General features: G+C 37.6%; 1 protein-coding gene and 1 pseudogene across 2 annotated transcripts; both read left to right on the forward strand.

Annotated features, from left to right (window-relative positions):
• The first annotated feature begins 1,076 nt into the window (after positions 1 to 1,076).
• LOC308233677 (olfactory receptor 56B2-like) lies at positions 1,077 to 5,617 on the forward strand (annotated as a pseudogene). The gene is made up of 2 exons: positions 1,077 to 1,135; positions 4,681 to 5,617. The product of its transcript is annotated as an olfactory receptor 56B2-like (transcript).
• A 5,135-nt stretch (positions 5,618 to 10,752) lies between these two features.
• Positions 10,753 to 11,712, forward strand: LOC308233346 (olfactory receptor 56B2-like; the record flags this gene model as incomplete). Its single annotated transcript, XM_080640271.1, has 1 exon — positions 10,753 to 11,712. The coding sequence occupies one exon, from the start codon at positions 10,753 to 10,755 to the stop codon at positions 11,710 to 11,712; it is 960 nt and encodes a 319-aa protein (XP_080496397.1).
• Positions 11,713 to 23,623: the final 11,911 nt, after the last annotated feature.

The following is a 23,623-nucleotide window of genomic DNA, read 5'->3' on the forward strand; positions in this document are numbered from 1 at the left end:
AGGGGGCAGCTCCTGCGCTGAATGTCTTCCCCCTGGTGGTCAGTGGAAGTCATAGCTACCAGCTGGTCATCTGGTCATCCGGTTATTTGGTTGTCCAGTTGCTTAGGCTTTTATATACATAGATAGCCAAGATATGGAAGGAACCTAGGTACCCACTGGTAAATGAATGGTTAAAGAAGATGTGGTTTATATAGATACACACATATACAATGGAATATTATGCAGCAATAACAAAGAATAAAATCTTGTCATTTGCAACAACATGGATGGATCTTGAGGGTATTATCCCAAGTGAAATAAATCAGCAGAAAAAGACAAATACCAAATTTCACTTTCACCTTGAATCTAAAAAGAAAAAAAAATTAACAAACAAAACAAAAACAGACTTATAGTGGGCATGGAATGTCATTACTTGGGTTAGGATGAATATATCCACCAAGGGTATATCCACCCTGCTCCTTTATGGTACTATAATTTTGAACCACAATATTTTTCAAATACTTTATGCTTTGTACTAAATCCATAATATTTCAACAATAAAAGGAAACAAGTAATAAATAGCATACATTTGGTAGAAACATATGAAAATCTGTCTCAGATTTTACATTACAAATAAATGAATATTTTAATTTGACATAGTCTCAATTGTTTATTTTTGCTTTTGTTGCTTTTACTTTTGGTGTCAAATCCAAAAAAAAAAAAAATATATTACCAAGAGTGATACTAAGAAGCTTACTGCCTATGCTCTCCTCTAGGAGTTTTATAATTTCAGGTCTTACCTTCAAATATTTAATCTATTTTGAGTTAATTTCTGTGTATGATGTAAGATAGTGGTCCTTTTTAATTATTTTGCATTTGGCTTTCCAGTTTTCCCAACACAATTTATTGAAGAGACTATCCTTTCTCCACTGTATATTCTTGGCTCCCTTGTCATAAAGTAATCAACCATATATATATGGACTTATTTCTAGGCTCTCTATTCTGTTACATTGATCTACAGTATATGTCTATTTGTAGGCTGATACTATACTGTTTTGATTACTATAGCTTTGTAATGTAGTTTGAAAATAAGGAGCATGATGCTTCCAGCTCTGTCCTACTTTCTCAAGATTGCTTTGGCTATTAAGGGTCTTTTGTGGGTCTATACAAATTTTGGAATTATTTTTTCTGTTTCTGTGAAAAATGAAATTGAAATTTTGATAGGAATTTCATTGAATCTGTAGATTACTTTGGGTAATATGGACATTTTAACAAATTAATTCTTCCACTCTATGGGCTCAGAATATTTATTTATTTGTGTCTTCTCTAATTTCTTTGTTTGTTTGTTTGTTTGTTTGTTTAATAAAGGAAACAATCAACAAAATGAAAAGGCATTCTACCAAATGGGAGAAAATATTTGCAAGTCATATATTGATGAGAGATGAAGATCCACAATATATATTCATACAACTCCATAATAACAACAATAATCCAATTAAAAAACAGGTAGAAGAACTGAGTAGACATTTAACTAAAGACAAGCAAATGGCCAATAGGTACATGAAAAGGTGCTCAACACCATAATCATCAGGGAAATATAAATCGTAATCACAGTGAGATATAACCTCATACCTGTTAGGATGTCAACCATTAAAAAGACATAGCCTGTCATTGTAGTTTAGTGACTGAGCTTCAACCTATGAACCAAGAAGTCCCTGGTTTGATTCCCAATCAAGGCACATGCTCAGGTTGCAGGCTTGATCCCCAATAAGAGGCATGCAGGAGGCAGCCAATCAATGATGTTTCTCTCTCATCAATGTTTCTATTTCTCTACCCCTCTCCTTTCCTCTCTTTATAAAAAAATAAAATAAAAACATATTTTAAAAAAAGACAATAGAAAGTGTTGGCAAGAATGTGGAGGAAGGGGAGCCCCACCCTGGAGTTTTGATGAAATAGGTCTGGGATAGGGCCAAAGTCTTTACATTTCTAACAAGTTATAAAATGTAACCCAGTGATGCTCATGCTGCTGGGCTGGGACCTCAGACTGACGCCTGGCTCTCAGATCTCAATCTTCTTTTAAGGGAAACTGTCCCTTTATTTTTCTTGGATTCTTCCACTGCTCCATCCTAAAGTCTATTTTTTTTCAAATTTTCACTAGTTCCTCCTTAACTCTCTGACTACCAGAGATAGGCTTTTTAATCTCTCTCAGCCTTTGGCTTTCTAGTAATTTCATTGAGTTGTTTCTCTACTTTAACTCAAGAATTTAGAATAATGGATTATTAATAAAACACATTTATGTTTCTTGAAAAAAATGAATGAATTAAGTAATTTCATATTAGTAATTTGATAGAGTAATTTCATATTAGTAATTTTATTTTTTTAATATATTTTTATTGATTTTAGAGAGGAAGGGAGAAGGAGAGATAAGATATAAACATCAATGATGAGAGAGAATCATTGATCGGCTGCCTCCTGCAAGCCCCACACTAGGGATCGACCTCACAACCCAGGCATGTGCCATGAACGGGAATCAAACCATGACCTCCTGGTTCATAGGTCAATGCTCAACCACTGGCTGGGCAGTAATTTGATTTTTAAAAATCTTATTTTTAATTTTTCTTTATTTTTTAATTTTTTAATATATTTTTATTGATTTTAGAGAGGAAGGAAGAGGGAGAGATAGAAACATTCATGATGAGAGAGAATCATGGATTGGCAGCCTCCTGCAAGTCCCTGAATGGGGATCAAGCCTACAACTCGGGCATGTGCCCTTGACCAGAATCGAACCTGGGACTTTTCAGTTCACAGGCCGACGCTCTATCCACTAAGCCAACCCGGCTAGGGCAAAACATCTCATTTTTCAAATGTGTACTTTATTAATTATACTGTGAATATATCCTCCACATAACTACACAAAAAATTGTCCAACTGGGAAAAAGGACTCAAAACCAGAATCAACTGGATTTAAACACTGAGACTCCTAAAGCATATTTCTCTCTGCTGTGACAGCTTGGCTTTAAGCAGGTCATTGGCAATTTTAAAATACAGCTTCCTCACTAAAAAAATAGGTATATTAACCTCCATTACGTATCATATTTTTAATATGTTTTTTAAATGGATTTTTAGAGAGAGAAGGAAGGAGAAGGAGAGAGAGATAGAAACAACAATGAAAAGATCGGCCACCTCCTGCACACCCCCACTGGGGATGGAGCCCACAACCAGGGCATGTCCCCTAACCAGGAATTTAACCTATGACCTCCTGATGCTCAACCACTGAACCACACTGGTGAGGCATGTTACATATTTTAATTAAAAGTAAATTATATTCATGAATACTTCAAAATTTTTTAAGTTCTTGAAAAAAAGTTTTTAAAATTCTATAATGTAATCTGTTACCTGAGTGTTCCAATGCATAAAATTTTCTACTCTCAATTCTATACATTAAGACTCTAAGTAAAGAAACTAACCCTTTAGAATAACCAAAATTAAGAGGCCCAGTTGTGATATCAGATTGTTTTCCTTTTGTCCAGTTTCCATGACTTAAAATATAGAATGTAATGACTACGATTCTGATATCTCTAATGTTTTAATTCTCATTTATAAGAGGGGAGAAATAATGGGATTTGTCTTATGGAGTTGTTGTGATGATTAAAGAGGCAATAAGAATGTGCTATCACAGTTTCTGCTTCATTTAGAAATGCGCAATAAAAGTTAATGGCAAAATGAGAATAATAATTGATGATGAACCCCCCCCCCCCTCTTTTTGATAGAATGAACCTAGGAAATTCATTTGAAAATACTATCACAGATAACTTTAAGAATAGTAAAATTGAATATTGTTCCTCTTAGTGAATAGTTTTTTTTTTCAAATTTTTATTAAGGTATTATATGTGTACATATCTTATCATTGCCCTCCCCACCCCACTCTCATACATGCCCTCACCCCCCAATGTTTTGCATCCGTTGGTTACTCTTATATGCATACATACAAGTCCTTCAGTTGATCTCTTATTTCCCCCACCTCTCCCTAACCTTACCGCTGTAATTAGTCTGTTTGATGCTTTACTGCCTCTGTAACAATCTTTTGGTTCATCAGTTTATAATGTTTTTCATTATCCCCAAATGAGTGAGATCATGTGGTATTTTTCTTTCATTGACTGGCTTATTTCACTTAGCATAATGTTCTCTAATTCCATCCAGGTGCCTACAAATGGTAGTAATTCCTTCTTTTTTATGGCAGCATAGTATTCCATTGTGTAGATGTACCATAGTTTTCTGATCCAATCATCTGCTGACGGGCACCTAGGCTGTTTCCAAATCTTAGCTATTGTAAGTCACTAATTATCTGAGAGATGCAAATCAAAATGACAATGCGATACCATCTCACAGCTATCAGAATGGCTATCATCAACAAATCAACAAACGACAAGTGTTGGCGAGGATGCGGAGAAAAAGGAACCCTCGTGCACTGCTGGTGGGAATGCAGACTGGTGCAGCCACTGTGGAGAACAGTATGGAGTTTCCTCAAAAAACTGAAAATGGAACTCCCATTTGACCCAGTAATCCCACTCCTAGGAATATATCCTAAGAAACCAGAAACACCAATCAGAAAGGATATATGCACCCCTATGTTCATAGCAGCACAATTTACAATAGCTAAGATTTGGAAACAGCTTAGTGAATAGTTTTGCAGAATCTCAGAGATACCGACATCACTAAGCTCCAGGTCTCTGAGTTCATTCTGAAGGGATTCCTAGGCATTAACAACTGGCAACACTGGCTTTCAGAGCCCAGGGTTCTGCTCTATCTCTTAGCTCAGGGCCAACATTCTTATCCTGATCAATATCATTCAAGGGGCAATAATGTGCCAGGCTATGTATCATTTCTTGGGCATGATGGCTGTGGTTGACCTGGGCCTGTCTACCATTTTCATGCCCAAGATATTGGTAATTTTATGGTCAATGCTAAGGCCATCAGTCTTCCCAAATGTTTTGTGCAGAAGTATGTCGTACTTTGTTTTATGGGCATGGAGTCAGGTATCCTTGCCTTCTTGGCAATGGACAGATATGTAGCTATTTGTCAACCTATCAATAATTACTGAATCTTTTGTGGTCGAAGCAACTGTCTTCATGGCACCCAGAAACACCATAACTACTATCTCAGTGCCTGGATTGTCTGCTCAGAGACACGACTATTCACAGAAAAAAAAAAAAAAATAGAGCATTGTCTGCGCTCTAATCTCAGCATCACTAGTCTATCCTATGACGACACGACAATCAACAGCATCCACCCACTACTTCTGGCATGGACATTCTTGGTATGTAATCTGGGTTTGATTATTTTATCATATGCTTTGATACTTCACTCTGTGCTGAAGCTGAACTCAGCAGAAGCTGCGTCCAAGACCCTAATTACCTGCACGCTCCACCTCATCCTAATCTTATTTTTCTATGCAGCTGAAATTTTATTTCCATCACCCATAGTGCAACAATGGCAGTTCCCGTTTTCCAGTACTACTCAATGTACTGCATCATGTCATTATTACTCCTGTCCTCAACCCATGGTGTATGCAGTCAAGAACCACAAGCTCAGGCAGGGTTTATATAGGGTTCCTAAGCTACGCATCAATGGCAACTAATATGGAGAAGTTGTTCACCTATGTACTTTCCTTGAATATGTGTCTATTATATTCTCCTAATGTTGAAAATGGCAGAAGAACTAAAGAATATGGACACAGTGGCAGCTTTTCAGTTAGTATAATGAATCAGTGGTTATCTATGAAACTTAAAAAGAAAAGTGGTTAAACTAATATTTAAAATCTGTATTACCAAGTAAAAGTCAACAAAAAGAATAACACAATAATGCTGATTTTTCTAAAAGAAATCATGGAAAGGACAACTGAAATATGCATTTTATTTTTTTACTGAGAATTCCAGACACTGTTGAGTACAGGTGGATAGAGAAGATATCTGCCAATTGCTTCATTTTAATTGGGGCATTTAATTTATGTATATTTGATTACATTATTAATAGCATAAGACTTAATTCTGCCATTAGTCTGTTTGTTTTCTAATGTGTGGTATCTTTTTAAATAGACAAATGGGTTGAAAAGACCTTTCCTTAAATGTGCAATGGCCAACAAACACATGAAAAGGTGTTCAACATCATTAGTCATTAGTAAAATTCCATAAAAATCGCAGGATACCATTATGTCCCTAAACTGACTGTAACTTTTTAAATTAGCCAGTGGTGGATATTTTGTGGAAGCATTAAAAGTATTGCTGGTGGAGGATGTAAAATCTCACAGGCAATATGGAAACGAGTGTAACAGTTACTCAAAAGTTGAGCACAATTATGGTATGACTCAGCAAGTCAAACCTAAGTATACTTCAAATAATTGAAAACATATATTACAACAAAAGCAGGTATACAAATGTTCATAGTAGCATTATTGGCCCAAAATGGGCCAAATGTCCATCAGCTGCTGAGAGGATGAAGCCTTATAATAAAGGGATTATTATTCATCTATAAAAGGAGGAAGTACTGATACATACTGTGTCATGAACTTTGAAAGCATTCTGTTAAGTGAAAAAAGCCAAACACAAAAAGGTACGTGTTGTATGATTCCACTTACATGGAATGTCCAGAATAGGTATAACCATTGAATCAGAAAGAAAATTAGCTTTTGCCAGGAGCTGGAGGGAAAGGGCTTTAAAGAGTGACTAATGAAATATTATGGGGTTTCCTTTTGAGGTAATGGAATTGTTCTAAAATTCTATAGTGCTGATTGAATTTGCACAGAATTTCAAAAGAAGTAAAACACACTCAATTGTACATTTTCAAATGGTTTAAATGGGCAATTGTTTGACAGGTGAATTTCACTCCCCCAAAAAAAGATAAAGAAGAAAAATCACTGCTAAAATGTTCTCTAAATATGTATTTGTTATACCATTTTCTTTAAAATAAGAGAATATATATGTCTAAGAATTCAAAAAGGTTAAAGAAATTGTGTAGATAACTATGGTGTACTTTTATATAAAAATATTACTGAAACATCCTGTTTTTAATGTGATTCTTATATAACAGTAATTGAAAATAGTAGCATTTTTTTTTCAAATATGGTATTATTCAGTCTTTTAAAAAAACATGCATAGCACAGGTATATTTAGAAATGTACCAGAAGATACCTCTACTGGTAGATTGTGAGTTCTATTTATCTCTTTCTTATTCATTTTATATTTTCTAATTAATGAAAAGGTACAGAAATGATTCTTACTATAAATTAAAGTCATATAAAATAGTATCAATTATTGTATTTTATTAGTATTGCTAATATCACCATCCATCATGATCTCAAAATTGAAGCATCAAGATCTTCCTCACATATATGTATGTATAATAATTTGAACTTTTGATCAATCTCTAAAATGATATGGTGTTCATCGACAATATTACTTGGAGAAAAAATAAATAGGAGGACATATGTGTGTGAAAGTGACGGAAACTTCCAGAAACATTGTAAGTTGTTTCTATTTGTGTCCTAAAGGGTCTTCCACAAAAAGAAACAAACTCTTCAATAAATATTAAGATCACTAATTTTCATTATAATTTCTTATGTTCATTCTTTTTCCCCACCCCCAGATATAATTCTTCACATACAAGCACACTGCTATAGATACATGGATAAGAAATTATTCTCTTATTTGTAGATCATCTTGTTGGCAAGCAAGAATTTAAAACTTCCACTCTTCCTCTTCCAATAGTGTTTAACTTGATTCTTATACCAGCACCTGTGTCTCTAATATTGTGCAAGATCCCTAGGAAATATACAACACATTTTTTCTTTAAACACTCAGCTCATAATATGATATCAAGGGAGTTAGAGGTTAATGTCCATGCCAGTATATATATGGCAGAGTCGTGAGGTTTACTAACCAATACCCAGAGCACCTGGACCTAATTGCATTCAGCCCACTGTTTCTCTATCAAGAATCTCAGGTATTAAAGGGCACATAAAAGTGAGACCAGAGACAAGATTTTTGTTGTTAGTTCTAAGATAAATTGGAGGGTCTTTGAGTGTTTACATACATAGGAGTTGTTACACTTTTTTTTCCTAATGACAGTTTTTAAAAGAAATGTAAAAATATGATGTTGTATACAAATGTGAAGTAGAAATTTTCAAGCCAGACAAAAAGAAACTTGATGACAATTTTGATACATAAGGAAGCATTCTTGTATTGTAAACTCATAGTATTCTATTATTTTTTTAATATTTTCTTTTATTGAGTTCAGAGAGGAAGGGAGAGGGATAGAGAGATAGAAATATCAACAATGGGAGAGAATCATTGCTTGGTTGCCTCCTACACGTCCCCTACTAGAGGGGATCAAGTCTGCAACCTGGGCATGTGCCCTTGGCTGGAATTGAATATGGGACCCTTTGGTCCGCAGGCCTATGCTCTATCTGCAAATTACAAGGCTTTTGTTAGTCTTGTAATTATTAGCTTCAATCTTCCAAACAGGAAATTGATTGCTAGCTAATAAGTTGCCATTTATTTAAATGTATTTAGCATTTTAAAAATTCCTGCCATGAATTAATGAATGGAAAAGAATAATTTCAGTATTTTTAGTATTTTGCTTATGGAAAAACTTATTAAACCTGGAAATGAAACAATTTAACAAAATCAGCATTAACTGCACCTTGTCAATCAATCATGTCATCTAGTATTTCTCAAAGTGATCTTGATCCAACCTTTACATATTTGATTTCCATTTTGTCTGACATTAATATTTCCTAATTGAAATGGGATCATGTGTTTGATTTTTAGTATAATTTTCATTAGCCAAAAAATCATTATGCATACTTTGTGTATGGTTTGCTGTGCACATTTTTATTATTTAAAATATATTTTAATTTTTACATGTATGCACTTATAGCATAAATTTGCACATAAAAATCTCTGTAATGTATGACCAATTTGAAGTATGTTTTAATTAATTGATGCCTATTGTACAAACCAAAATATTTCCTTTGTGTGCTGACTTATTCTATTTCCTCTCTTTTGAAAATTTATTTTGATTTATCTATTTTTATGAGGGGAAATCATTTTCTTTAGAAATTTAGCTTTTATGTTGATTCATAAAATGGATATCATTATTTTATTTTTTCTGGTGGTTCCTCTTATGCTTTCTAAAAAAAATATTGCTTAGACCACAATATAATAATTCTTAAAACTTATTATGAAAATTGAATTATTGCCACATTAATTTGTACATTTATCATAAACATCTTTTAACATCTAGTATGTGTGTGATGTCATGCTAAACACTGAAAATAGAAATGTAAATACAATATGTCTAAATATTAGAGGTTTGGATACAATGTGATAGATCCAAGAATATAAATAAGTTTTATAATACCATCATGTTAAAATACAAAAAATAGATTGATCCATCAACAAATATATTCCTTGCCTATGAAGCCTACCACTTTTCCAATTCCATCATGTTAACAAGATTTAAAGGATGACTTTCTATCCTCCCTGAAGGAAACTTCAGTCTTCCTAAAGAAGGTGATGGTTGAGGCTAGATTTGGTGGTGGGAATGCGCAAAAGAAAAGAGAGGGTTGCTAAATCACCAAGCTAAGAATAGCAGTGTAATGTGAGAAGAGAAGAAATAGCAAACAGTAACAGTAGAGAACTCTAATCTGGCAGAATGCTAATCATACTTCAGGTCTAAGAGCCTTTGCCTTTTCCTCTTTGAAAAATTTTCTGATCTCCTAAATTTTTGCTTAATTGCTATTCTGTCCATTCCTGCATGACTCAGTTTGTGATGCTACCAGATCAGTCTGTGAAGAGCATGCTTATTATTTCATCTTCCTTGGGTCACTTTGCTGTTTCTAAAATAGTTGCATGTTGAAATATATAACCTTTCATCCTTCACTGTGAATAGAGATAAAACAGGGATGTAGGGATATAAGCAGAGTCAGGAAACACTTCATCTCTTTGGTTTAACCATTACTGTAGATTTAAAATTGATGTATTCTTCAAAAATGTTTATGTTCTTTAAAAAAGTTCTTTTCAATTGTCTATGATATGATCTGTTACCTAAGTGCTTTCATGCATAAATTACTCTCAATTCTATACATTAAGACTCTGAATAAAGAAACTCTTTAGCAAAACCAAACTTAAGAGGCAAGGCTATAACATCAGATCATTTTCCTCTTGTGCAATTCCCATGACTAAGAATATGGAAGGGAATGAACAAGGCCCTGATATCTCTAATATTCCAATCCATAATTATAAGAGGGTGGAGATAATGTGACCTGCCTTATAGAGTTTTTGTGATGATTAATTGTGTTAACAAAAATGCACTATTATGGTTCCTGCCTCATTAGAAATATCCAATAAATGTTAGTGCAGAATGAGAATAATGAAGATTAATAATGAAGAATCCCATCTCAATGTAGTGTTTACCAGAGGGAAAGAAGTGGGGAGCAGGTGAAAGTTAAAGGGGGGTCAAATACATGACGATGGAAGGAAACTTGACTTTTAATGGTGGGAACACATGCATTATATAAATAATACATCACAGAAGTACAAACTGGAAACCTATATAATCTTAATAAGTTTAATTAAGAAATAAAATAATTGCTATGAAAAAATAGAAATAAAGTAAAAATTTAAAAGTTCTTAATTGTCTATTACTTCTCTTCAAATACTATCATAGATATTCTTCAAAATTGTAACCTTGAATATTTTTTTCCCTTAATAAAGAATGTTCCAGAATCTCAAAGCCTCCAACGTCTCTAAGATCCAGGTCTCTGAATTTATTCTGATGGGATTCCCAGGCATTCACAGCTGGCAACACTGGCTCTCCCTGCCATTGGCTCTGCTCTACCTCTTAGCCCTCAGTGCCAACATCCTTATCCTGATCATCATCTATCAAGAGCCAACACTGCACCAGCCTATGTACCATTTCCTGGGCATCCTGGCTCTGGTAGACATGGGCCTTGCCACCACTATCATGCCCAAGGTATTGGCCATCTTATGGTTCAATGCTAAAGCCATCAGTCTTCCTGAGTGTTTTCTGCAGATGTATGTCATACATTGTTTTGTGGGCATGGAGTCAGGTATCTTTGTATGCATGGCTATAGATAGATATGTAGCTATTTGTCGACCACTACGCTATCCATCAATAATTACTGAATCTTTTGTGGTCAAAGCAACTGTGTTCATGGCACTCAGAATCACCATAAGTACCATCCCAGTGCCTGTATTGGCTGCTCAGAGACACTACTGCTCCCAGAACCAAATAGAACACTGTCTGTGTTCTAATCTTGGTGCCACTAGTCTATCCTGTGATGACAGAACCATCAATAACATTTACCAGCTTCTTCTGGCCTGGACACTCATGGGAAGTGACCTGGGTTTGATTATTTTATCATATGCTTTGATACTTCACTCTGTGCTGAAGCTGAATTCAGCAGAAGCTGCATCCAAGGCCCTAAGTACCTGCACGTCCCACCTCATTCTGATCTTATTCTTCTATTCAGTTGTCATTGTTGTTTCCATCACCCATAGTGCAACAAAAGCAGTTCCCATCATTCCAGTGCTACTCAATGTACTGTACAATGTCATTCCTCCTGCCCTCAATCCCATGGTGTATGCTCTCAAGAACAAGGAGCTCCGGCAGAGTTTATATAAGGTTCTTAAACTAGACATCAAGAGCAACTAATATACTAGTATAGAGGATGCTTGTTTTTATAAGATATATACTCAATGTAATATCCAGCCAGTGCCTAATGGCAGAACAAATAAAGAAAAGTGGCACTGTTTCAGCTTTCAGTTATTATAATGTATCAGTGGCAAAAACTAAAACATAAAGTGGGCCCTGGCCAATCTTCTCAATGGTTAGAGCATCAGACAGTGCATGGAAGGATTGTGGGTTTGATTTCTGGTCAAGGGCACTCACCTGGGTTGCAGATTCTCTCCCTGCCCTCAGTCTGGGTGCATTCAGGAGGCAACCAATCAATGTATGTCATTCACATTGACATTTCTCTCTCTCTACCTCCCCCCACACACACTTCCTCCCTTCCTTCCACTCTCTCTGAAAAGCAATGGATAAAATATCCTCAGATGAGGATTAACAACAATAACAAAACAACACAAAAAGTTGGTCATGGTGACAAAAAAATATTTGACTTTAAATTACAGCGGTAAGGTTAGGGAGAGGTGGGGGAAATAAGAGATCAACTGAAGGACTTGTATGCATGCATATAAGAGTAACCAACGGATGCAAAACATTGGGGGGTGAGGGCATGTATGGGAGTGGGGTGGGGGGGGCAATGGTAAGATATGTACACATATAATACCTTAATAAAATATATATATATATATACATATATATATATATATATATAAAATATTTGACTTTGAACGGTGGGCACACAATGCAATATACAGTTGATTTGTTATAGAATTGTACACTTGAAAACCATATAATTTTATTAACCAATGTCACCCCAATAAATCTAATAAAACAAAGAAAGAGACAAAATGGTGACACATTTGAAAATAAATCTTAATAAAAAACAGTAACATTATGTTGGCTATTGTCTCAAGGCATATAAAGGAAATTCAGATTGAGGATCCAAGATGGCGGCATAGGTAAACACCTAAACTGCTGCCTCGCACAACAATTTCAAAACTACAACTAAAAGACAAAACGTCTATCACCCAGAACCATGGGAAAGCTGGCTGAGTGGAAGTTCTACAACTAGAAGGAAAGAGCAAACAGCATTGAGGGGTGCACAAGCGCGGAAAAGCTGAGGTACGGAGGCGCGCGAATCGGGAGCGCTGCTGTTTTCAACCCGAAGGGAGATAAGCTCCCGATTACTCCAAACTCCAGTTTCTGGGGAGATGCGGGGGACCCAAACTCCTATGGGGAGAAGCTGGACTGTCTGCCGTGGGGTCAGAAAGTGAGGGAGGCTTGCTTGCAGGGCTGCACGCAGGAATAATTGTTTACTGCGCTGGGGCACCGGACAGACGCGGGGACACGGTCGGAGCCCCAGAGCCGGCTTCTGGCAGCCATCGCTGTTTGCCACGCCCTAGCCTAGTGACGCCCTGAGACCCCGCCCCGCACAACCTACAAACCCCCCCAAGCTCCAAGCAGCGGCTTTAGCATATGAATGGTCTGCCCTATCCCAGCTTAACCTAGCAAACTTGCAGCCCGGGTCAGACAGCTCCAAAACCTCCAAACCCCAAGCAAAGAGGAGAAAACTGTAGTTCTCGCTGTAGTGCCTGCTGGGTGGCCTCAGACAGTAGCTGACCAGCACCCTATTGGAGATCCAGAAGCCAGTGTACCTAGTGGTCAGTGTGAGACACCAGATTTCAACTCCTCACATCCATAAGTGACACATTCAAGAGGCAGACTCAGTGAGCACCAAAGCCCCACTGAAACAAGTCCTGCACCATAAGCGTGTCTCTAGTGCAGCAGTTCTTCCATTATAGACACAGCGGGTCCTCACAGTCAATTGGCCTAGAGGTCAATTCCTCCCAGTGTACCAACAGCAATCAAGTCTTAACTACACCAAGACTTTGCACTCAGCCCACAAAGGGGTGTACCAAAGGCGTCCACCTCAAGTGATTGGGGAGGCTGAGCTACTGGCCCCTATAGGTCACCTACCACACAAAGCCACTCCATCAACACAAGGAAGTAGCAAAATGTGGAGACCAAGAAACTTGTCACGAAAGAGAGAAATGGAGGAAAGCAAACTACTAGACGACATAGAGTTCAGAACCACAGTTATAAGGTTACTCAAGAATCTTCTAAAAACCGCTGAGGAACTTAGTGAGACCTTTAAGGATCTTAATGAGAATACCAAAAAAAATGGAAAAGGACCAGTCAGAAATTAAGCATACACTGTCTGAAATAAAGAATATACAGAAACTCAACTGTAGATCAATGTACCCCAAGAATCAAACCAAAGATCTGAAATATGAGGAAACAAAAAACACCCAACCAGAAAAACAAAAAGAAAAAATCCAAAAATATGAAGATAGTGTAAGGAGCCTCTGGGATAACTTTAAGCATACCAACATCCGAATTTTTGGGGTGCCAGAAGAAGAGAGAGAGCAAAATATTGAAAACCTATTAGAAGAAATAATGACAGAAAACTTTCCCTACCTGGTGAAAGAAATAGACTTACAAGTTCAGGAAGCACACAGAACCCCATACAAGAGGAATCCAAAGAGGACCACACCAAGACACATCATAATTAAAATGCCAAGGGCAAAAGACAAAGAGAGAATCTTGAAAGCAGCAAGAGAAAAACGGTTAGTTACCTACAAGGGAGCACCCATACAACTATCAGCTGATTTCTCGGCAGAAACTATGCAGGCCAGAAGGGAGTGGCAAGAAATATTCAAAGTGATGAACAGCAAGAACCTACAACCAAGATTACTCTACCCAGCAAAGCTATCATTCAGAGTTGAAGGTCAGATAAAGAGCTTCACAGACAAGAAAAAGCTAAAGGAGTTCATCACCACCAAACCAGGATTACATGAAATGCTGAAGGGTGTTCTTTAAGAAGAGGAAGAAGAAGAAAAAGGTAAAGATAAAAATTATGAACAACAAAGTGACATCAAATACATACCTACCAACAAGTGAATCTAAAAATCAAGTGAATAAAAAATCTGAAGAACAGAATGGACTGGTGAATATAATAGAATCAGGGACATAGAAAGGGAGTGGACTGACAATTCTCAGGGGGGAGGGGGTGTGAGGGGTGCGGGAAGAGATTGGACAAAAAGCTTACACCTATGGATAAAGACAGTGGCGGGGGGTAAGGGCATGGGGTGGGGTGGGGAATCAGGTGGAGGGAAGCTATGGGGGAAAAAAAGAGGAACACCTGTAATAATCTGAACAATAAAGATTTATTAAAAGAAAAAAAAATAAAGGAAATTCAATGAAATACTACTTGAATTTCCTTTTTGTTTTACATACCTTCTTTTTCTATGCCTTGTCTGTACTTTTTTTTTCCCTTTGGAATATCTTTCTCCATTTCTCAGTTCACAAGAATGAAAATACTTATTGCAAAAATTGATTATTCATTAGTTCAAGACATTTTCTAATCAGTTGGAAAAAATTTTTTTATTACAAATACCCATTGAAAATTTTTATTTTAATTTTATGTTTTGTTTGAGAAATGCTTTCTGAAATAAGTAACCATTGTCCAAGAGCCATTTTCTTCAAGCATCACTCCATAGAGGAATGAATATTTATTTGGATACCAGTAAAACAAGAATTTAAAATCATGAGAAAAGCAAACCTTTATTGTACTATTAAAATATTTAGTGTGACCAAAACCAGTTTGCTCAGTGGATAGAGCGTCGGCCTGTGGACTGCGGGGTCCCGGGTTCAATTCCAGTCAAGGGCACGTGGCTTGGTTGCGGGTACATCCCCAGTGGGGGGTGGTGCAGGAGGCGGCTGATCGATGTTTCTCTCTCATCGATGTTTCTAACTCTCTGTCCCTCTTCCTTCCACTCTGTAAAAAATCAATAAAATATAAAAATAAAATAAAATAAAATATTCAGTGTGGATGTCTAGAAAAGAAACCTTTATGAACATCAACATAAATATATGTCTTTACAACTTGATTATTTCTTTGTTCTATTCCATTAGTCATTTATTGGAATAATAGACTAATGTCAGTTTTTGTGTTAGTACTGTAGTCCCCCCTTATCCACAGTTTTGCTTTCCTTGGTTTCAGTTGCTGGTGGTCAAAAATTGTCCACAAATATTAAGTGAGAAATTCCAGAAAAAAAATAAGTCATAAGTTTTAAGTTGTGTGTCATTTCAAGTAGCATGATAAAAATCTCACACTGTCCTACTCCATCCTGCCCAGATTTTAAATCACCACTTTGTCCAGCATATCCATACTGAACATGCTTCCCGCCCATTAGTCTCTTAGTAGCTGTCTTGATTATCAGATCTACTGTTCTGTATGTTTATTAGTTATTTTTCTTAATCTCTTACTGTGCCTAGTTATATAAACTAAACTTTAACATAGGTGTGTATGTAGAGGAAAATACATAGTATGTAGTATAAGATTTGGTACTATCACTATTTCAGGCATCCACTGAGAATCTTAGACCATATCTCCCACAGATAAGGGGAGCTACTGTACTGTATTGGTTTTTATATATTTGTAATACAAGAAATGTAATGCCTCCAGCTTTGTTCTTTCCCATCTTTGCTTTGGCAGTTTGGGTTTTTTTTTTTTTTTTTTATAGTTTCATACAAATTTTGGGATTTCCCCCCCTATTTCTGTTAAAAAAAATGTCATTGGAATTTTGATGATTGCATTGAATCTATAGGTGGCTTTGGATAGTATGAACATTTTAACATTTATTCATGCAATCCATTACATGGGATATCTTTCCATTTTTTGTGTCTTCTTCAAATTCATTCATCAATATCTTATAATTTTTGGTGTATAGATCTTTACCTTTCTTGGTTAAATTTATTCCTAAGCATTTTACTATTTTTGATACTACTGAAAATAGGACTGTTTAATTTTTTATTTATTTTTTAGATAACTCATTGTTAGTGCATACAAATCCAACTGATTTTTATATGTTGACTTGGTATTCTGAAATATTACTTATTTTTTTTTATCATGTCTAGCAATTTTTTTGTTGAGTCTTTAGGATTCCCTCTATACAAAGTTACATCATAATCAAAAAGACAATTTTATTTTTCCCTTTATTATTTGGATGTCTTTTTTCTTTTCTTGCTTAACAGCTCTGGTTAGAACTTTTAATAATATGTTGAATAGGAGCAGTCAGAGTGAGCATTCTTACTATGTTCCTGATCTTACAGGGGAAGTTTTCAAGTTTTCACTCTTGAATATAATAGGGCTGGAGGTTTATAACATACTAGAGGCCTGATGCACGAAATTTGTGCAAGGGGCTCGGCCCTTGCAGCCCCTTGCAGCCTTAGCTGGCCCTTGCAGCCCAGGCTTCATCTGGAAGGATGTCCAGACGGTCGTTCTGCTGTTCGGTCTAATTATTATATAGGATGACTTTTATTATCTTCAGGCATTTTCTCTATAACTGATTTTTTAGGAATTTTTATCATGAAAGGATGTTGAATTTTGCCAAATGATTTTTCTGCATCTCCTGAGATCATCATTTGAATTTTGTCTTTCATTTTATTAAGGTGGTGTTTATTGATGTGTATATTTTGAAACATCTTTGCATCCCAGAGATGAATCCTATTGAATCATGGTGAATGATCTTTTTCATGTGTTGTTAAATTAGGTTAGCCCGTGTTTTGTTGATACTTTTTGCATCTATATTCAACAGAAATATTGGCCTACACTTTTCTTTTCTTCTAGTGTCCATATCTGGCTTTGGTGTCTGGGTAATGCTGGCCTCATGAAATAAGTTTGGGAGTGTTCAAGTGATTATGTTAATTAAATAAAGTTGAAAGATTCTTTCCCTTCTATTCCAAAATCACTTAGATACTGGTTTTTTTCTAATGAATAGATTTTGAATTTTATAACATTATTAGCTTATATCTATCAAGATAATCATATGATTAGTTTCCATTTATTGGTAACTGATTTATGTTGATTAGTTTTAAATCAACTTTATTGATGTACTAGAGGACTGGTGCATGAAATTCGTGCATGGGGAGGGGAGTGTCCCTCAGCCCAACCTTCACCCTCTCCAATCTGGGACCCCTCGAGGGATGTCCGACTGCCCAGGCCCCCAACCGCTCGCCTGCCTGCCTGCCTGATTGCCCCTAACCGCTTCTGCCTGCCAGCCTGATCACCCCCTAATCACACCTCTGCCAGCCTGATAGATGCTTAACTGCTCCCCTGCCAACACAATTGCCCCTAACTGCCCTCCCTTGCCAGCCTGGTCACCCCCAACTGCCCTCCCCTGCAGGCCTGGTTGCCCCCAACTGCCCTCCCCTGCTGGCCCAGTCACCCCTAACTTTCCTCCTTTGTCAGCCTGGACACCCCTAACTGCCCTCCCCTGGTGGCCCTATTGCCCCTAACTTCCCTCCCCTGCTGGCCTGGCCACTCCTAACTGCCCTCCCCTTCTGGCCTGGTCGCCCCTAACTGTCCTCCCCTGCAGGCCTGGTCCCCCTAACTGCACTCTCCTGCCAGCCTGGTTGCCTCTAACTGCCCTCCACTGCTGGCCTGATCATCCTTAACTGTCCTCCCATGCAAGCCTGGTCACCCCTAACTGCCCTCCCTTGCCAGCCTGGTCACCCCCAACTGTCCTCCCCTGCAGGCCTGGTCACCCCCAACTGCCCTCCCCTGCTGGCCCAGTCACCACTAACTTCCCTCCCTTGCCAGCCTTGTCACCCCTAACTGCCCTCCCCTGCTGGCCTGGTCCCCCCCAACTTCCCTCTCCTGCCAGCCTGGTTGCCCCTAACTGCCCTCCACTGCAGGCCCGGTCACCCCTAACTGCTCTCCCCTGCTGGCCTGGTCACCCCTAACTGCCCTCCCTTGCCAGCCTGGTCACCCCCAACTGTCCTCCCCTGCAGGCCTGGTCACCCCCAACTGCCCTCCCCTGCTGGCCCAGTCACCACTAACTTCCCTCCCTTGCCAGCCTTGTCACCCCTAACTGCCCTCCCCTGCTGGCCTGGTCCCCCCCAACTTCCCTCTCCTGCCAGCCTGGTTGCCCCTAACTGCCCTCCACTGCAGGCCCGGTCACCCCTAACTGCTCTCCCCTGCTGGCCTGGTCACCCCTAACTGCCCTCCCTTGCCAGCCTGGTCACCCCCAACTGTCCTCCCCTGCAGGCCTGGTCACCCCCAACTGCCCTCCCCTGCTGGCCCAGTCACCACTAACTTCCCTCCCTTGCCAGCCTTGTCACCCCTAACTGCCCTCCCCTGCTGGCCTGGTCCCCCCCAACTTCCCTCTCCTGCCAGCCTGGTTGCCCCTAACTGCCCTCCACTGCAGGCCCGGTCACCCCTAACTGCTCTCCCCTGCTGGCCTGGTCACCCCTAACTGCCCTCCCCTTCTGGCCTGGTCACCCCCAACTGTCCTCCCCTGCAGGCCTGGTCCCCCACAACTGCCCTCTCCTGCAGGCCTGGTCCCCCACAACTGCCCTCTCCTGCAGGCCTGGTCCCCCACAACTGCCCTCTCCTGCAGGCCTGGTCCCCCACAACTGCCCTCTCCTGCAGGCCTGGTCCCCCACAACTGCCCTCTCCTGCAGGCCTGGTCCCCCACAACTGCCTTCTCCTGCCAGCCTGGTTGCTCCTAACTGCCCTACCCTGCAGGCCTGGTCGCCCCCAACTGCCTTCCTCTGCCAGCCTGGTGCCTCCCACTGCTCTCCCCTGCTGGCCTGATTGCCCACAATTGCCCTCCCCTGCCAGCCATCTTGTGGTGGCCATCTTGTGTCCACATGGAGGTGGCCATCTTTGACCACAAGGTGGTGGCCACCTTGTGTGTTGGAGTGATGGTCAATTTGCATATTACCTCTTTATTATATAGGAGGATAATTCACATACAATAAGATGCAGATATTGCAAAGATGTTGTTTAAGAAGTTTTGACAGATATATACACCTGTACAACTTATACAATTGTGATATAAAAATTTGCATCATTCCCCTCAAATTTTCTTGTGCCCTTTCTTAGTCAATTCCCAACAGATTTCAAGTCTTCTTTGAAATAACTCCTGATCTTCTTTGAACACTATATATTAGTTTACTCTTTCCTATATATAAATATACATTGAGTAATATAGTGTGTTCCTTTGTACCTTGTTTCTTTCACCGAGCATAATTTTTTGAGTACCCATCCATGTGATTATGTTAGCAGTTTGTTGTTTTTATTAATTTTACTAAATTTATTTGGGTGACATTAATTGATAAAATCACATAGGTTTCAAGTGTACAATTCTACAATACAGCATCTACACATTACATTGTGTGTTCACCACTCAAAGTTAAAGCTCTTTCCATTACCATGTGTTTGAACACCATTACTTTCCTTGACCTCCCCTTCATGCTCCTTTTCCTCTGGTTACTACCATACTGTTGTCTGTGTCATTGATTTTTTATTTGTTTGTTTGTCTTGTTTGTTGCTTTCAGTTTTATATCCCACATATGAGTGAAATCATATGTTCTTGTGTTTTTCTATCTGATTTATTTTGCTTAGCATAATATTCTCAAGATTCATCCTCATTGTCACAAATGGCAGTATTTCATCTTTTCTTATGGCTGAGTAGTATTCCATTGTATATATGTACAACATCTTCTTTATCCAATCATCTAATTTGGTTGTTTCCATGTCTTGGTCACCTTGAATTATGAATACAGGAGTACATATAAATATTTTCAAATTTTCCAGTAGATATGCAGAAGAGGAATTGCTGGGTCATATGATAACTCTATTCTAAATTTTTTGAGGAACCTCCATATGATTTTAATTAGAAAAACAGACAAAAAACAAAAAAGATTTTTAGGAAGTATATGTCATTCAAATATTTTCTACCTTGAGAAACTTGGAGCATGTCTGATATCTGCTAGCTTACTATTTATGTCATTTAATTAATATTTTACCTAATGCTAGTAATATTGAAATGAAGCATACTTCAAGAGGAAGGCTTGCCTCTATGCTTTTCACTTATTGAAACTCTCAGATTTGGAATGAAGCTGTACTTCCTGAATTTTCAATAATCGAAGATTCACTATGGTAGAAGCGTTTTATCTTATGTGCTTTAGTGAATGGTTTCATTCACTGCAAAAGAAAAACCTAGATCTGCTGTGTTTCTGCCCATTATAGCTGCCTGTTCTAGAAGAAAGATGTACCATTTCACTAGATTCTTTCTCACTGTTTTCACCTTCCAATATAGCCTGCACTCATTTCTATAAACCCAAGGGATGATATTAAATTGTGGTTATATGTCCTCTGCTCCCTTCCCCAAATCTCTTCACTATTGAAAGAATTTCAATTCAGTCTTCTATATTTCCTTATACTTGATCAAGATTCACTAAAAAAATGTACAGTAGAAAACTGTATTTCTACTGAGGTAGAGGCGAGCAGAAATGGGGAAGTAATGCATTTAACAATACAATGTTTCAAATGAACATACCATTGAAACTTATTACATAAAGTATATTTTAATAAGTTTCTAGCACAGAAGATTCTGAAATTGTTTATTGAATTTTTGAGAAAACTTGAGACCTATATATGTAAGTAAATATATAGCAAAAGTTATAAAACTGGAATTGAAGCGTTCTGGGAAGTCAGATATAATTCCAGGTTTATACTTCAATAGATATCAGACACCGTTCATATATTTATTCTAAAAAATTGTTAAAATTTGAGGATAATTATTAAGGTTTTTTTCCCCCTACTCAAATATATTTAAAATACATGTGTAGCCCTAACTGGTTTGACTCAGTGGATAGAGCATCGGCCTGCAGACTGAAAGGTCCCAGGTTTGATTCTGGTCAAGGGCATGTACCTTGGTTGAGGGCACATTCCCAGTAGGGGGTGTACAGGAGGCAGCTGATCCATGTTTCTCTCTCATCGATGTTTCTACATCTCTATCTCTCTCTCTTCCTCCTGTAAAAAATCAATAAAATATATTTTGAAAAATAAAATAAAATACATGTGTAGTTTCAACAAAGGTAAATTTACTTCCTCTTCCATTAGAGATCTATAGGACATTTATCTGTAAAAACTCCAAGCAAATATTCATTCCCTTTTGCTTGGAAAATCCCCAGCAATGTCACTAAGTATTGTTAAATAAGGTTCCCAACCAGTACTGTGCAATTTTTCTGAGCATTATCATCATGAGTGAAATTTTAAAACATCTGGCATCAGGGTGAGTTTGGGTGATTGAAGAAAAAATATATAAAATGCACAGAAAATGTGCAACTAAATAGAGAAATTTGAGTCAGAGGGTGGTCAATTAAGAAAAACTTAGATTATGTCACTCTTAGACTCCTGAAACCAAAGAACATGACAAACTGCCTTAAAAAGGGAGAAGAAGAAGGGGGAAATATTAAATGTAGTTTAGATAGCGGAGGGATGAGACTCCATGATGCTGATGTGGCAAGGTCAAAGGGATAATGTTACAAGCAAGCACATATCTGTACAATAATAAAAACACTTTTCTGCTCTCCATAGATAGAGGAGTTTTCCTTTGGAAGAGACAATGACAATGAATTAGTGTATGAGTTGGGAGGAATCCCAGTGACCTCGTAACTCAACTTCCTGACAATATTCATGACACATGTCATTCTCCCTTTGCTGGAATTCATCTCATAATAGTAATCTTGCTAACTTACTAGAGATTTTTATCTGTGTGATTCAACAACATTCCTTGAACCCAAATCTACATTTTTATAACTTTTCTATCCATCATATATATGCCCTTAACATGTAGAAAATAAAAGCAAAGGCAATTATTTGCATCCAATTTGTGCACTCATCCCTATTCTAAATATCACCATTTTTTTAATCTTTAAGATTTCAGCCATCTTGTAATCATCTGTATCTTCCTCTGATGCACTGTTTTCAATATGCACACTAATTTTCTAAGGTGATTATGTATAAGTAAGATGACCAACCAAAAAGAAGGTTTGGACAGTCATTCACTATAGAACTTTTTTCTTGCAGCAGTCACTATTTTAAGTGCAGAGATACAGCAGTAAACCAAATAAATAGAAAATTGCAGTGGAGTATGGAAATGGAAATGGTATACCAAGATTGTCAGGGGTCTGTGGGCAAATTTTAATTGGAAGGTAAGAAGAAGCCTTACTTTGGGGTTGACACTGAGTTGAGACTGAGAACTGTTGAAGGTATGTGCCATGGTATTATCTGGGATAGGACAATACATGCATTGGAAATAGCAAGTGGAAATGCCCTGAATTGCACACATGTTTACTGAGGTTGAGAACCCTTCAGTAGGTGTGAATAGACTGAGAAGGTCAGAGTTTGAGTACTGGGTTACACATTCAGAAATTTAAAAGGGTCCTAATTGTGCAGGATGTTGTAACAAGCAATATAGGAAAGTGAGATGTAAGAATACTGGCAATTTAAGGGGTGCCTCTTATGTTTTACTTATATTTACTTTACAAAGAAAAATAATGGTAATAATACTAACAATATTGTGTGCCTGTACTATATCTTTTGTTTGTTATGTTCCAGGCTGTGGGGAAAATCTCCATGGTTTACTCCACTTAGTGTTAACAGCATTTACAGTTGAGCAAATTGGTTTATAAAGTCAGTGCTAATCTTTTCCTGTTTTCTGAAAAAAGATTGCTTTTACCTCTTTTATATGTTCATATTATTTATATGGCATTATTTGAAAAGTTTTCTACTGCTTAAAACTAGTGGTTAAAAAAAAAAACTTATATAGAATCCTAAGCTAAATCATGTCCCACCCCCCCCCCAAAAAAAAAGAAAAAAAATGATAGAAAAGAGAAGCAATCAGAATTAAAACTTTGGAAAAGGCTATTATATAGGAAAGATTAAACTAAAACAGGAGATTTTATAAAATAATTTTTTAAAAGTCTTAAAATATATAATATAATGCTGTGGTAAAATGAATGATTCAAGTTCATGGTCTCAAAACAAATAATAACTAAGGAAGGTCTTTTAGAAACACAG

The sequence above is a fragment of the Plecotus auritus genome (genome assembly GCF_963455305.1).
Source record: "Plecotus auritus genome assembly, chromosome: 9".
Classification (NCBI taxonomy): Eukaryota; Metazoa; Chordata; class Mammalia; order Chiroptera; family Vespertilionidae; genus Plecotus; species Plecotus auritus.